Source organism: Hemibagrus wyckioides, linkage group LG15 (genome assembly GCF_019097595.1).
Source record: "Hemibagrus wyckioides isolate EC202008001 linkage group LG15, SWU_Hwy_1.0, whole genome shotgun sequence".
Taxonomy (NCBI): Eukaryota; Metazoa; Chordata; class Actinopteri; order Siluriformes; family Bagridae; genus Hemibagrus; species Hemibagrus wyckioides.
The window spans coordinates 8,002,357-8,017,500 of NC_080724.1; the positions used below are offsets into that span (position 1 = coordinate 8,002,357).

Sequence of the window (15,144 nt, forward strand, 5' to 3'; positions counted from 1 at the left end):
ACTACTGCTACTCATTCCACTGCTACTACTAACTACTCCAAACACTAATACTATTAATTTCTACTATTGCTACTAATAATGCCACTATTACCACTATCTCTACTACTACTTCTTTAATAAAAAGACTACTGCTACTAATACCACCTAGTACTAACAGTAATTCTACTGCTGTCAGTAATGCTACTTATACTGCTACTTCTACTAACACTAATACTATTCCTCCAATACATCTAATACTGCTAACGCTAATGCTACTACTATCACTACTGCCACTACTACTACGACTAATAATGCTACCTAAACCACTACTCCTACTTCTTCTACTAACACTAATACTACTACTCCTACTATTACTACTGATACTACATCTACTGCTGCTAAACACTGCTACGACCAGCATTACTAGCAACACTACTCACATTCCTACTATTTGTTTCTACTAATAATACAAATAATACTAGTAATAATATTGCTGCGAATACTTCTAGTGTTACCACTGCTATTAGTACTACCACAAATATTATTATGTCTACTCTTACTACTACTACAGCTGCCCCTACTATTTCTACTCACCCTGCTGATACTGCTTCTAGTAAATTACTGCTAGCTTATATGCTTTTATGTGATAATTCTTACCAATAATGTAAGAAGAGAATTTCTAACTGATTCCTTTAAATAAAAGAAGAATGATGAAGAAGAATAGGAGCGGATAATAATCTACTTTATCTCTATTCTTCTAATCTCCTACACAGCAACTCAACGCCATCATAGCTGCCTCAGCCTCTGTGAAGTCTTCTCCAAAGCTGAAACGAATGCTTGAGGTAGTGTCAAAAAATAAGATGAGCTTAAATATATCATGATGAGTAACATGGTACAGTACAGTATAATACATTTGAACTGTTTTTCTCCCTCTGTGTCTCTGTACAGATTATTTTGGCTTTGGGTAACTACATGAACAGTAGTAAAAGAGGCTCAGTCTATGGTTTCAAGCTCCAAAGTTTGGATTTGGTATGAAGGATGACATGACTGTGTGACTATAGCTTACATGTTTAAATCTCTCTATATTCGTCAACTGTCATGTGTTTGTGTTGTTCAAGCTGCTGGACACGAAGTCTACTGATCGCAAGATGACGTTACTTCACTACATCGCTCTGATAGTGAAGGAGAAATACCCAGAGCTCGCTAACTTCTACAACGAGTTGCACTTTGTGGATAAAGCCGCAGCAGGCAAGTAGATGCACAAGACAGATACCCTTCATGCTACTTTTTTTTTCGTTTGTTTGCTTGTTACAGTATCTGTGTTGATGTGAGCAACTTCCTAACCAGATTCTTGGTTAATAAAACCAGTGGTGATTATATTGTGTGTGTGTGTGTGTGTTTAGTGTCTTTGGAGAATGTGCTGCTGGATGTGAAGGAGCTGGGAAAAGGAATGGAGCTGATCAGAAGAGAGTGTAGTCTGCATGATCACGCTGTCCTTAAGGGCTTCCTGCAGGCCAGTGACCCTCAACTGGACAAGCTGCAGAAAGATTCCAAGACGGCTGAGGTAACACACACTGTTACAACCCCTATGAGGACCTTGCATCAACATTATTATTAATGTGATGATAAACTCAACCCAACTTTAACCCAGTAACCACAATGTTAAGGACAAAAGGTTTTTATTTGTTTTGGATCAGCCAAATGTCCCCACTACTAGCTGTTTCGTGTCAGGTCACAGCTCACACCTCAGCATTTTTCCAGCAGGGTTCCTCAGTTAACCTTTTAATTCAAAAGCCATGACTGCTGTTTTATTTGTATGGCTAGCTGAACAAATTGTGAATCTTGCGACAACCCATACTGCTTATTTACAGAATGAAAAAAAAAATGGACTCAGTGCCTATTTTCTTTTAACGATCATACAGGAGGCTTTCAACACTGTGGTGATGTACTTCGGCGAGAGTCCCAAGACGACTCCTCCATCTGTGTTCTTCCCCGTGTTTGTGCGCTTCATCAAGGCCTACAAAGTACGTTCAGGTTCATTTCTGTCTCTTACACTCACTCACACACACGCACAGCACCTGCACTCATGACTAATTTTATAATTACACAGAATTAGAAATCCCGTTAGTAGGAAGTGAGTCGTCCTGACAGCTCCGGGGAGTTTAAAGGGTTGAATCATGTTCTGCTTGTGAGTGCCCTTTCATAGTGCAGTGTAGAAAGATGTGAGCAGGCGCTGAGGGTAAGGGGAGGAGAATGACAGATGAATAACAGGAAGATGCAGCTGCGTTAAGTTAAGGCTGTGTTTAGGCTGGGCTTGAGCGCTCTCCGCTCTGACCCGGACACACACACATACACACGCCTGTTCCTCACATTGTCCTTCATGTGGATTTATGGACCTGCATGAGGAAACAGTCAGCCTCAGGGTCTGTGTGCGTGTGTGTGTGTGTGTGTGTGTGTTTGTACATAATTAGAAGTACAATTACAATGCTGAGATTTTCTTTCTTGGTATATCCGCTGTTAGGATCGTAAAGTGGGGTAAACTATTAAAGCTGGACTACTAAAGCTGTAATGATGTTTATTCATGTTTGCGTGTGTGTGTGTGTGCTTTCAGGATGCAGTTGAGGAAAACGAACAGAGGAAGAAACAGGAGGAAGCTATGAGGGAGAAACTGCTTGCTCAGGAGGCCAAACAGCATGACCCCAAGGTATGACATGCTTCCATCTCTCCCACACACACACACACCACAAAAGTGATAAGCTTCTGCTTTTCTTTTTTGTTTATTAAAATGAAACCTAAACATTGAGGAATCACTTTAGCTATTTTGTACCTTTCTTTGTGGTAATAGACCTTACCAGGGTTCAGGTTTTCCATTGAGGCCCCCTTGTGGCCTTCCTTTGTGCCCTGCTGAGTAGTGTTATTGCTGCAGTTATCTCATAACTCTGTTGGAATTTCCTTCACCACAATTTAAATTCCTAATAAAGTGGCCAGTGTGTCATGGCGACAGACCCTGTGTAGAATGCCGGTGCTTTATTTCCTTCAGGTGCAAGCTCAGAAGAAGAGGCAGCAGCAGCACGAGCTCATCGCCGAGCTGAGACGGCGACAGGCCAAAGACCACCGTCCCGTCTACGAGGGCAAAGATGGCACCATTGAGGACATCATCACAGGTGGGAAACATAGGATTACAAAACCCATCATCCCCAGCTCCAGGATCACTGTGGTCGTACTGGATTCCTCACAACACCAGTGCACCATCTGTTATGCTACGCAGTGTCCCCTACAGCTAAGTGAACAGTAGCTACACTGAGTCACTGTGATATGGGATCAAATCCGTTCTCAGGGAACAAATCTAGACGCACTTGATTAAGGCAGTGAAAGTAGTTCAGGATGGACTTCTCCTGTCACTGTGATCAAAAGGGAAGAATTAATCTCATCTAATGCTTTTGTTTAGTCTTAACCACTCTAAATGTTTCGTCTGTGTCTCTTGTTACTACTTGCTAGGATTTAAAAGTTTGCTAAAAACTAAATTTTGCCCCAGACACAAATTCGACTCACACAAAAGTTTAGTTAAGCTCTTTCATTACCGCTTTAATAAGTCACAAGATGCTATTTCTAAATGACAGTTCAGTTAGCACTCTGTATTACTTTTAGCCAGCATGAAATCTAAGGGAATTGATCAGTATGTTATTCTTGACACATAATGGACGTCATATGCACGCTAGCTAGCTAAATAGTTCAGCTAAGTTATTAGCTGGCTCCCATGCTTGGTGTCTACATTCCTCAGTTATCTGTCCATTTTGAATTGATTCAAGAATTGACCGCTGTCTAAAAAAGCAGTTCTTGTGTTTATTTTAGCCATTTTAATCATCACAGAGCTCTGATCTTTAATCTTGTACATTGTGTAAGGAACAAGTCACTCACTGAAGGGCATGCTGTAGGGCATGAGAAACTATACATCCCAAAATGTTTTATTCCACTTACACCACAGCAATACAATATGCAAACGATTAGTTTAACAGTAAGTTAAGAATTATCATATATTTTAATCCATTTATAGCTACATATATAGTTCCTGTTATCACTTAAGTTAGAGCAGCTCCCTTATTAAGGTTTATTTTTCCTCTCAAGACCTGAACGTACAGCTTGGTAAACTTCTTTCAAAGATTTCCTCTGGTTTAAAACAAAGGAACAGTTAATAAAGCTGTTACTGACAGAAAGGAGTATAGATGGAAATCCATACAAATCCCTGTGTGAACTCTTACTATAGAAATGATTAGAGTTTGAAATACAGCCAGAATTACTGAGCTGCTCGTTTAGAAAATAAAGTAATCACCATCTGTCCAATCAACAATGCTGTGGTATATCGTCACTGGCTGGATATCACTTGCCTCGACATTTAGTTGAGGCGTAACGAGTGTTTACGGGAACGTTTCTGTGCACTGAAGGTTTGGCTCTCTCTAGGAGCACACGGTCATAAATCAACTCTAACTTGTGTTCTTCTAACCTCCCTTCCCTCCCATCAGCGCTGAAGAGTGTGCCGTTTACAGCGCGCACGGCCAAGCGGGGCTCTCGTTTCTTCTGCGACACCAACCTGTACGACGAGTCCAACTGCTAGCCCCTTCCTAAGTTCCCTCTCAAAATCTGTCCCTAATTCAGAAGGTTGTTCAGTTCATTTTTTTTTCTTCTCCCCTTGAAAAACTTGCATGCCATGGGACACATGCATGAGACGCCTGTTTCTCTACAGAGCACCAGCAAGCACTCTTTTACTAATCTTCAGGCTGTAGGGATGAAAAGGTGTTGGTCTGGGATCAGTTATATGGATGATGATGATGATGATGATGATGATGATGATGATGATGATCTGATCCTGGGTCAGACCTCTGAACTGGGCTTTCCATCCTGCGGTTTCAATGCAAATTAAAATATTTGGCGTAGCTGAGGTAGCCAATAGTGGACTAGAGGTAGGGATGAGTGGAAAAGGGTGGGGCTGGTCTTTAATCTTAAAAGTGCAGTTTATAATCCTTGGTACCTTTCTAAGATTTATAAATACCTCAGAGAAACTATTCTGTCATTTCCAATCTGGCCTATACTATGAGGCTCCGTTAGTTCCCCTATGTTTGTTGTCATGACCTGCAGGTCAAATAACAAGCTTACATTTAAAAGTAGCTTCTAATCAGGAACATCCAGAATCTCAGTATGTTAAAAAGAATTTTTGGGAGGTTTGTAGGCTTTCTTTCTTTTAGTAAAAAGGCGAATTAGGTTTATATTCTAAACCTGTAGAAACTTCATTTATTTTTAAGAAAACCGGTGGGGGAAAAAGTGCAGACACAATGCACAAGAGTAGATTCCCGAAGTGGGTGGAGTCAATTATCTCATTTTCACGAACGATTGCGTCACCTCTCAGGCAGTAGGAGTTGTCTATGTAAATTTGTGAAACGTCTGGATGGAAACAAACCTGGATGAATGAATGAGAATAAGAATGAAAAGGGAAATTGGGATGTGTTTGTTCATTAAACGGACCAGCAAAAGCCTTTTTCATGGGGACTCTGGCAAAGACTGAAGCGCTGTATTTCTCCTTAAAAATGAATAAATGCTTTAATGAAACAAGTAGTATTGTTACAATATTCTCATGAACGTAATGATAAAATACAAATCACAGACTCAAAGTGCAACAGTGTCACCCACTGAGGTTTGGCTTTTGCAAAAGTCCTTACAGTTTCACTTCTCCTAACATGCTAATATCATTGGATGCGTCTCAATCAGCTCTTTAGCTCCCTTGGTGCTGATTCTGTATATCCTGTACATGAGATCAGGCACTGATAAGGACTCGCATCACACACGGACACTAATGTATTCATTGATAGAGACTTTGCTCTGGATAAGAGCGTCTGCCAAATGCCAGAAATGTAAATGTAATGAATCACTGTAAAAAAATTAAATATATTAATCTGTTGGTTTAATCTCTCACATTTATGGTATGGCACCTCTAGCAAGACCGTAGGCTAGCTGGTAGATAAATAAGTCATTTCAGCTCCACAACAATAGCAAGCTATTTCGAGAGTTCGTCTGTCTTTGTTTTTCAAACTGAAATGCTTCAGAAAATTTCCAGTAAGGGAACATAGTGATCATTGATCGATGCTCCCTGTTTTTTGCAGCATATTGCAAGATTTGGGAGATTGAATGTTTCAGAGAGAGACCCTTAAAATGTCAGACTCCTTGATCAGTGCCCTGACTGCTGAACCAGAGCTAACTGAGACACAGCCATTTTCTCTGTCATTCATCCTGACACCTCACTAACCAGTTCCTCCTACATTTCCAACAGAGCAGAGGACCGAGCTGAGTAAATATGGGCCTTTACTAAATGGAGGGTAAGAAGGGCAGCACAACATCCGGCAGAAATGCTTTGCAGCTGGTTTAATGTGCTATATACAAATGCCCCCATTTTTTTTTTGCTTGAATATTTTGTGAAGTCACTTGCTTTGTACGTTGCTAAACATTCTCCTCTTGTATTGCTCTGGAATCATGCAGGTAAGCTGCTAAAAGTATTATTTTCACCAAAAACCTTAATGAGATCCAAGGAACTCGAAGCCATTTTAAAGTGGATGGCATTAGAACATGAAAACCTTTTATTTTATTGATTTTCTTTACCCTTTTTCAGAAAGCTGGTCACGTCTGTCCCTGTTGCATGGAACACTAACATGTCTGCCGTGTTTGTGCGTCACTGCTTGTGATTATAGCTTGCATGCAAAGTTCTCGTGTTCAGCAAGTTCTGCACATGACCAAGATTTTAATCACAGGGATGTTCAGGTTGATTTATTTTCACTTTCTAAACGCCTCTGAGAGCTTGCTGATCGCTTGGACATGTTACATTGCAGTGTGGTTTAATGTTGTGTGTGTGTGTTTGTACTGGTTATAGATGTTATGGTAGATTTTATATATATTAATGCTCATCTGACAGACAGATCTAGTTAGTTTCTGTGATGCTTGGAATTCTTTCTAATTTGGTATTAATAATAATAATAATAATAATAATACCCAGAACTTTAGTAAATTATGAATACAACACACCAGGAGTTTGCTGTTACTGGAAGTTGACCAGGGCGGTAACTTTCCAATATCCATCATGTCGTAAAGTGTTATTGCAATAGTTTCCTGTAGATTTATTCCTCTTATCGCTGACACTACAGCAGCTGTAAACATTCGTTCCTAGGCCTTTCTTTTCTCCTCTCAAAATTATTTTATCATTTTATAACAAACAAAAACACACCTCATCATGTTACTGATAAACCGTTAACAATGTGACGGTTACATTGGAAACTCCTTCTATAAATATCGCTCATCACCACCATAGCCACTTTTTCAATCTGTTTATGTGGATCGTCTGCCGTGCAACCCTGTGTATTTCTATTTCAATTCGGTTTTATTCGAATAGCTCTTTTATTCTGTTAGCTTTACAGAAATACAGCAACTTATTATCAGCATGTCACCTAATGAGCAGGTAATGGTGACGAAGAAGAAAAAACTGCCTGGAATGCCATGAAAAAACACGCATACCTGTAGTCATTACTATAGAAACCCTAATGTACTAAAGCTTTTGTAGAAAACACCTTCTGACCAATCAGATTCAAGAACTTACCAGTGCTGTGGTATTAGAATTGATGACTCAAATAGAAACTTTTTAATGCGATAACTATTTTATAAAATTATAGTTTTTTTCTCCCCAAAAAGCCAATACTATAACAATGAATAGTGATTATAGTGTTACTATGTTTCTAGGTCATTAAGGAATGGTTTATTATTATTATTATAGCTAAAAAAAAAAAACCCAAACTATGGAAGATGCTACCAAATTAAAAAGAATTGATAGTTAGTGAATTTTAAATATTAGCTTCTTATTTCAAGTCAGTTTTGTGCTACCCTGTTAACCGTAGTGTTCCCTGCTCTAACTGTGTCCCTTCCCCGCCCGCAGATCTCCGAAGCCAGCCGTTCCTGCGAGCTGACGCGGTGATCCGAAACGGGTGGAAGCGACCCTAAAGACCCTCCCTGACCCCTCTCCACCCTGCGCTTATCTCCCTGCACCTCACAGTGACGGAGCGTAGCCCAGGACCAAAGCAAGCGCCGTTCGTTTTATAAGTGGCCAGGCGAGTCCTTTATTTATTTATGGAAATCTCATCCTTTCTGGATCGGAGGAGTCTCTGTGTCTCTGCCCATCTCTCAGCAAGGCTACAAAAGCACAGACGTTTAAAGATCCCACCCTTTCCTTTTACTCACACGTGTATCCTAACACACACAAAGCATCAGTGTGCGTGTGTGGCCTTGTCGGGGTGAAAAGTAAAAGACATTTCCTGGTGAGCAGTACATGTGTGTGCGAGAGAGAGACAGAGAGCGCGCACACACACAGCACAACATGGGCCTCTTCACATGTGCAATCTATAACCAAGACTCTTACTGATGAAGAGATACGTCCAACACCATCTACACATCTCCAAGAGCTTTTTTTCTCCTCCTTGTTTCACAATGAATAATTATTATTAACATCATATGGGTGAAGCTCGACACACCAAACGTCGTATTCCAGTTTGTTAAAGAAGTGCCTTTTTTATTGAGACAGTATTATTTACTTTAATATTTACCCTATACAGATGCTAGACTTATAATTTTGTACTGATTGTTTTCCTTTTTTTTTTTTTTTGTACTGATCCTTTTTTTATGTATATGTATAACATTAGATATATTGTAAATAGACCATTATTGAAGTGCAGTGCTTTGCCTTGAACGCTTTGCTTATTCAGGACCTGCGTTATTTTATTAGGTAACTATGTGCCTTGCATAGTTAATACTAAGCTAACATCAGTTCTGTCTGACTGTAAATACTGGTTGTAATGATGATTTTTTTTTTTTTTGGGCTTATGAAACCACTAATGTGCTCTTGGATTGAAGGCTAAACTGAATTGAAGATGCATCCAGGTGGTTATTTTTTGTGTTAAAAAAAAAAAAGAAAGAAGAAGTAGTAGTAAATGCAGGGGTGCCAATATTTATAGTTTAGCTGTAAAAAAGACATATCAGAGCTTAGAAATTCTTCCAGGATTTATTGTTAAGTTGTATATTTTCTCTGCTAGATGCTCAATGTTGGCACCTCTGCATTGTGTATTTGTGGAGAAACACCTGCATCATGAAGGCTACACTGCATTCCACTGCCTCTCCATACCAAATAAGTGAAGGATTAGGATTTCTTCCTAAACAGCATCGTTAGCAGCGTTTAATTAGTTCGTAGGAGTCTTGATCCTGTATTAGGGATTATTATTGCGAGGCTTCCTTTTGCACTAGCCAGTAAAATGACAGGCGGAACTAATACACTACATGCTGCCATTTAGAGCAGGACTGAAACATAAGCAACACTAGACCTTGTGCTGTGGGTCTCTCTTAAATATTTAATGTTTTCTGTCTTTTTTTTTTTTTATACAGAAACTGTATCATGTAAAAAGTGCTGAATGTATAGGCATGACCTCTCTATTAAGGAAATGCAGCATCATTTCTGTTATCAGCCATTAGCCATTCCATTTGTCACAGGAAGCACAAATAAAAGTCAGACGCTCAAGATCACCAGTGTATCTGATGGATTTCACTCATGAAAATGGAAAATGTTAGAAAGAGCTGTTTGGAATGTGTACAGCCCTCTGCTGGTTGTTAGATGAATTGCACTTTATAGGCCTTCGCTTTAAACTAATGGCTGTGTGTAAAAAAATTTCCAGATTTACTACTACTTCATCATAGGCGTCATGTCAACATGGAAATCCAGTCAACAGTAAATAAATATCGCTTCTCCACTTTAAAGGAGTTTATAGTAGGTTAAATCAATAATACTGACTGTACATTTCTCTGTAAGTAAATACATTAAAAACTCATGATGTTTCTACTGTAGTAAGCAAAACACTGTCCTGTCTCGCCTTCTTCTCCCACTGGGCATCTTAAAACTAAGATTAAACAAAGGAAATAAAATAAAACTACAGGCTTCGGATATCCGATATGCAGTATCCTACAATGTCACATATGTTGTATCATAAATTAAAACAGAAATTCTTTAAAACAAAAACAAAAAAAATCCTGGGTAGTTTTTGTGTGTGAATATTCTGAATGGCAATTTTTCTATGTTATCTTTTAAAAAAAAAAAAAAAAAAAAAATTCTTATACGTCTTCCTGAAATTGTACACATTCCAAGCAGCATCTTTGCTCATCGTATGATGCCGTTTCCTTGTCAGATGCAGAACCAGAAGCCACATCTCTTTTTCTGTACACACTGATTTTATTTCATAATTATAACAATATCCGTTACTTTTCTGTAGTTTATGAAGTTCTCCAGCAAAAAAATAGTGAAACGTTACTCTGTCTCTCCAAAAGAAGGGCTGAGCCACCATGCATTTCTACTATAAAAAGCAGTTTAATTATTCTGCATATATAAAAAGAAAAACAAAAAAAAACAAACAATTAAAACAATAAACAAGGAGTACCGGAACGGCTGTAGCTTTGTAGCAGTTTATGATTTAACCCAAAAAAACAAAAACCAAAAAAAAAAAGGACTTCAGACTTCACTAAATTACATTGGATGGTTTACAAATGAAGCAAAAGGTGGATGCTGAGTGAACACTGTTAACATGTTACCTTTGTGTGTTACATGCATTAGTCTGTGGAGAAGTTCACTTTCCAACAGGTAGCAGCGAGGCAGTGAGTCTGGGCAGGAGGGCAACAGAGTCTGTAAGACTCACACACACACACTCTCACACACACACTCACTCTCTCACACACACACACACACACAGCAGAATGCACTTACAGAACTTTAAAAAAAATAAAATAAAATGTTACTGCACTATTAAAAACAAACAAACAAAAAAAAATAATCAACACTTCAGTTCCCATCAGAGAGAAGTGGTCTACAAAAATCACTCCTTTTAAAATCCCTTTAACGATCCGTTCCTTGTTTTTTTTTTGTGTCCTCATGGTCCCGGATCTCCTGGAAGACGCATCATCACCAGTCTCGTTTTCTTCGACTCATTTCAATGGACCGCTACCACACTTGCATCCACACAGGCCACGAACACACACCCTGGAATGTTCTTGTTAAAAAATACTTTCAACAACACGTTTCTTTCGTTCACGTATTTTCCATCTCTAAATAAAAAAAAAAAAAAAAAATTCACTCGGAGCGTCACATCCTGCTGTCTCTCCAACCTGCTGGTATTCTGTTCCTGTCACACACTCGTGTTAAAATGGATATTATGGAAATAGATTCAAAATCAAATCTGTGCAACGAGTAAGACAATCATAAGCCTAATTTAGCACGCGCCCACACATACACACACGCGCACACACACACACACCTCTCTCCTCCAGCAGTACCATCACGCATATGAACAGATCTGGTACCATCATTGGGATTCGGGATTGAGCCCGCCCCCTCCTCTCCCTTACGTGTTCACTGACGACAACAACAACAACAAAAAAAAAAATAAATCTTGGCTATTTCCTTGACTTCTATACAATTCATACAAAAAAAAAAAGAAAGAAAGAAAAAGAAAGAAAGAAAAAACAATTCCATAGCTGTTACGGTTGCTTGCGTTCTCATTTAGCACAGAGGTAGAGGCTACATGGAAGGGGGATACAGAGAGAGAGAGAGAGAGAGAGAGAGAGAGAGAGGGTCGCTAAGTGAGTAATGATTAAAAAAAAAAAAAAAAAAAAGGCATAGAAAAATGTTTTCCTTTTTTCTGACCGAAAGAATAAAATATAATACTGCAATCACATACAAAAGTAGTCCTTCATATTTTTTTTTTCTTTTTTTTCTTTTTTTTACATTTTTGTACAGTGTTCTCGCTGTCTTGTTGCTTTTCTTCCGATGTTGTAAAGGCATGGGGGTCTGTGGGTGGGCAGGTGGGTGTGTGAGTGAGTGGGCAGACAGGTGGGCACAGCTTGGTGCAGGCAGCTCTATGCCAGCGGGTCGCCCATGTCCTCGTCTCCTGCAGACAGCAGCTCCTTCTTCTCGTCTGTGCTGGCCAGAGAGTTGCGACTGTTGTGGGCGCCCATGTAGAGTGTAGCGTATACCGGGTTGGTGAAGTTTGTGGGCTGGAGGCAGGGATGAAAGGGCAGTGAGTGCACAGCGACACTTAAGCATAAGAAGTAAAGCAAATCTCTAGATCATAAGCTCCGCCCCCAAAGATATTAAGGGATGGTCTCAAATATGAGTTCAATAAATGATCAGCATGGCCGCTCCCAGCGTCAACACTAACCAAAGCAGCACTTCTTACTTTTATAACACTCTATTCTTTATATTTTTTCTTCCTTCTATGTTTTTTGCTGTCAAACTGGGATTTGTTTCTTCATAACTTCTTGCCTTGTTTCTTCAACAAGTCAAACCCTGGCAGGCTTTCTACTGTGCACTCTAGGAATTTTTTTTCCTCATTCACACACTCTCTTCACCATATCACCATAGTTTAAGAACCTCACCCCCTGAGTACAGGTTCCTTTGATGGTCAAACAACTAGAGAATTTTTTATTGTAGCTTAAAATATGCTACTGTGTCTGACTCCCTGACCCTGAGAACTGACACCATGTGATACTATGAGACACAACCCTATAGCGTATGTCACTGTTTGTCTAAAAAATGTCTAAAATTTATGACAGAGATGATGAGTTTGTAGCAAACAACACAGTAAATGCATGATACACACAGATAATCTATCAACTCTTTACCAAAATTCACACTGGCACAAAGGGAATTGGTTTGTGTCAGGACATGACGTGACGTGACGTGATGATCACCTTGTCTGGGTCCAGAGTGAAGTCCGAGTCTAGCAGCTCTCCGGCATCATCATCAGGCTCTCCCTCATAGATCTTATACGCAGGGTTGCCGATTTCTACATTCATAGCCCCGTTGGTCATCCTCTGATGCTGGAATCCCTTAGCACTGCAGATACACAGTCAGATTATATTCAAAAATCACATGTCTACCAAACAGTTGGCCTAAGCATACACACATTAAACAATGTTGAGGAGGCCTGGACCCAAACTAGTCACAAACATCTACTACACACACACACACACAATCACTTTGAAAGAGGATCCAGTAGCTTTCAGATGAACACTGCCAGAGGGTGTGTCCACGCTGCTGGCTCAGAAAGCTGGATATCCACAGGACAAGACCCACTACAAATCAGCTACAGCACACAAGCACAACACCACTATACACTCGCCCCGACACACACACACGCCCGCACGCGTGTACAGGACAGCAAGGACACAGACAAACAGACCACAGCTCAGTGCTGCATCCAGCCAGTCCATGTAAATCAGCCGTCAGTGAACTGAGCTGACTGACACTTCTTACACGCCGTCTAGGCAGAAGCACAGGAACACCACGGCACAGAAACAGGGAGAGAGACACACAGAGAGAGAGAGAGAGAGAGAGAGAGAGAGAGAGAAAAGAGAGAAAGAGAGAGAGAGAGAGAGATGGAGAGGGAGAAAAGCACACAGATGGGCTGGTAACACTGTGAAGGAAGGATGGACAGATGGATAGATGGAAGATGGAGGCCTGCTGTTAAAGAGTTAGAGTTACCGCAAGCATCTGGAGCTGGGCTTGGCCCGCCTCAAAGACCTGGGAGACAGAGACACACAGTTACCCCCCACACACACGAGAGAGAGAGAGAGAGAGAGAGAGAGACAGAGAGAAAGAGAGGGATAGACAGAGAGAAAGAAAGAGAGAGAGAATGGGGAAAGAAAAGGCAAGTAGATTCAAGTTAGTGATAAATAGATAAGAATCAATTAAAAGATCAACAGACAAACAGAAAGACCAAAAGAGAGAGAGACAGACCAACCGACTGACAGAATGACAGACAGAGAGAAAAATAATTTTGAAAAATCCAAAAAAAAAACCAAAAACTTTTAGTGCTCAAGATCTAATCTTTTTTTAATGTTTCTCCTTATCAGGAAGGACTATACAAAAACCCCGAAAGCAAGCGAACGCTCAACCGTCCAAAGAATCCTCAAGGAACCCATTTTCCAAGAGAGCCAGTGTCAGACAGAGGGACAGACAGAGAGACAAAGATAGAAAGACGAGACAGCAAGACAGACAGACAGACAAAGAAAAATGGGTAACTGGGTGTTGAGATAAAGGTGAGAAAGGGAGCTCAAGTGCAGACTAAAAGAAAACCTGAGTGAGTACAGTGGCTGAGCAGAGTACACAGACTGAGTGAGAGAGTGAGTGAGTGAATGCGTGAGTGAGTGAGCAAAGAAAGTGAATGAGTGAGAGAGTGAATGAATAAGTGAGTACGTAATCAGAGAGAGTGAATGAATGATTGAGTGAGTGAGTGAGTGAGTGAATGAATGAGTGAGTAAGTAAGCAGTGAGAGAGAGAGTGAATGAGTAAGTAAGCAGAGTGAGTGAATGAGTGAGTGAGTGAGTGAGTAAGCAGAGTGAATGAGTGAGTAAGTAAGTAAGCAGAGTGAGCTGAATGAGTGAGTGAATGAATGAGTGAGTGAGTGAGAGCTGAATGAGTGAGTGAGTGAGTGAGTGAGTGAATAAGCAGAGTGCGCTGAATGAGTGAGTGAGTGAGTGAGCAGAGTGAATGAGTGAGTGAGTAAGTAAGCAGTGAGAGAGAGTGAATGAGTAAGTAAGCAGAGTGAGTGAATGAGTGAGTGAGTGAGTGAGTGAGTGAGTAAGCAGAGTGAATGAGTGAGTAAGTAAGTAAGCAGAGTGAGCTGAATGAGTGAGTGAATGAATGAGTGAGTGAGTGAGTGAGTGAGTGAGCAGAGTGAATGAGTGAGTGAGTGAGTGAGCTGAATGAGTGAGTGAGTGAGTGAGTGAGCGAGTAAGCAGAGTGAATGAGTGAGTAAGTAAGCAGAGTGAGCTGAATGAGTGAGTGAATGAATGAGAGCTGAATGAGTGAGTGAGTGAGTGAGTGAGTGAGCAGAGTGAATGAGTGAGTGAGTAAGTAAGCAGAGTGAGCTGAATGAGTGAGTGAATGAATGAGAGCTGAATGAGTGAGTGAGTGAGTGAGTGAGCAGAGTGAATGAGTGAGTGAGTAAGTAAGCAGAGTGAGCTGAATGAGTGAGTGAATGAATGAGTGAGTGAGTAAGTAAGCAGAGTGAGCTGAATGAGTGAGTGAGTGAGTGAGTGAGT

The 15,144-nt window shown here is 40.3% G+C and overlaps 2 protein-coding genes across 8 annotated transcripts in view; one reads left to right on the forward strand and one right to left on the reverse strand.

The window, feature by feature from the left end:
• Positions 1–10,874, forward strand: part of fmnl3 (formin-like 3) — a 50,581-nt gene extending 39,707 nt beyond the window's left edge. For 3 of the 6 annotated variants that reach the window (XM_058410553.1, XM_058410552.1, XM_058410556.1), the window contains 9 exons: positions 753–821; positions 928–1,008; positions 1,098–1,227; positions 1,383–1,543; positions 1,902–2,003; positions 2,591–2,683; positions 3,020–3,143; positions 4,500–4,635; positions 7,946–10,874. In XM_058410553.1, the coding sequence (XP_058266536.1) occupies positions 753–821; positions 928–1,008; positions 1,098–1,227; positions 1,383–1,543; positions 1,902–2,003; positions 2,591–2,683; positions 3,020–3,143; positions 4,500–4,591 (852 nt within the window). In that variant the 3' untranslated portion in view covers positions 4,592–4,635; positions 7,946–10,874. Of the gene's footprint in view, positions 1–752; positions 822–927; positions 1,009–1,097; positions 1,228–1,382; positions 1,544–1,901; positions 2,004–2,590; positions 2,684–3,019; positions 3,144–4,499; positions 4,636–6,298; positions 6,345–7,945 lie in introns of all 6 variants that reach the window. The other 3 variants (XR_009206782.1, XM_058410554.1, XM_058410555.1) reach the window with 3 other exon arrangements.
• Positions 10,875–11,726: 852 nt separating this feature from the next.
• lrp1ab (low density lipoprotein receptor-related protein 1Ab) overlaps positions 11,727–15,144 on the reverse strand; it is a 130,665-nt gene continuing 127,247 nt past the window's right edge. Inside the window, exons 88-90 of one of the 2 annotated variants that reach the window (XM_058410521.1) lie at positions 13,583–13,621; positions 12,790–12,934; positions 11,727–12,093 (exon numbers count right to left, since the gene is read on the reverse strand). In XM_058410521.1, coding sequence (XP_058266504.1) covers positions 11,956–12,093; positions 12,790–12,934; positions 13,583–13,621 — 322 coding nt within the window. In that variant the 3' untranslated portion in view covers positions 11,727–11,955. The remainder of the gene's footprint in view (positions 12,094–12,789; positions 12,935–13,582; positions 13,622–15,144) is intronic. The other variant, XM_058410522.1, reaches the window with a different exon arrangement.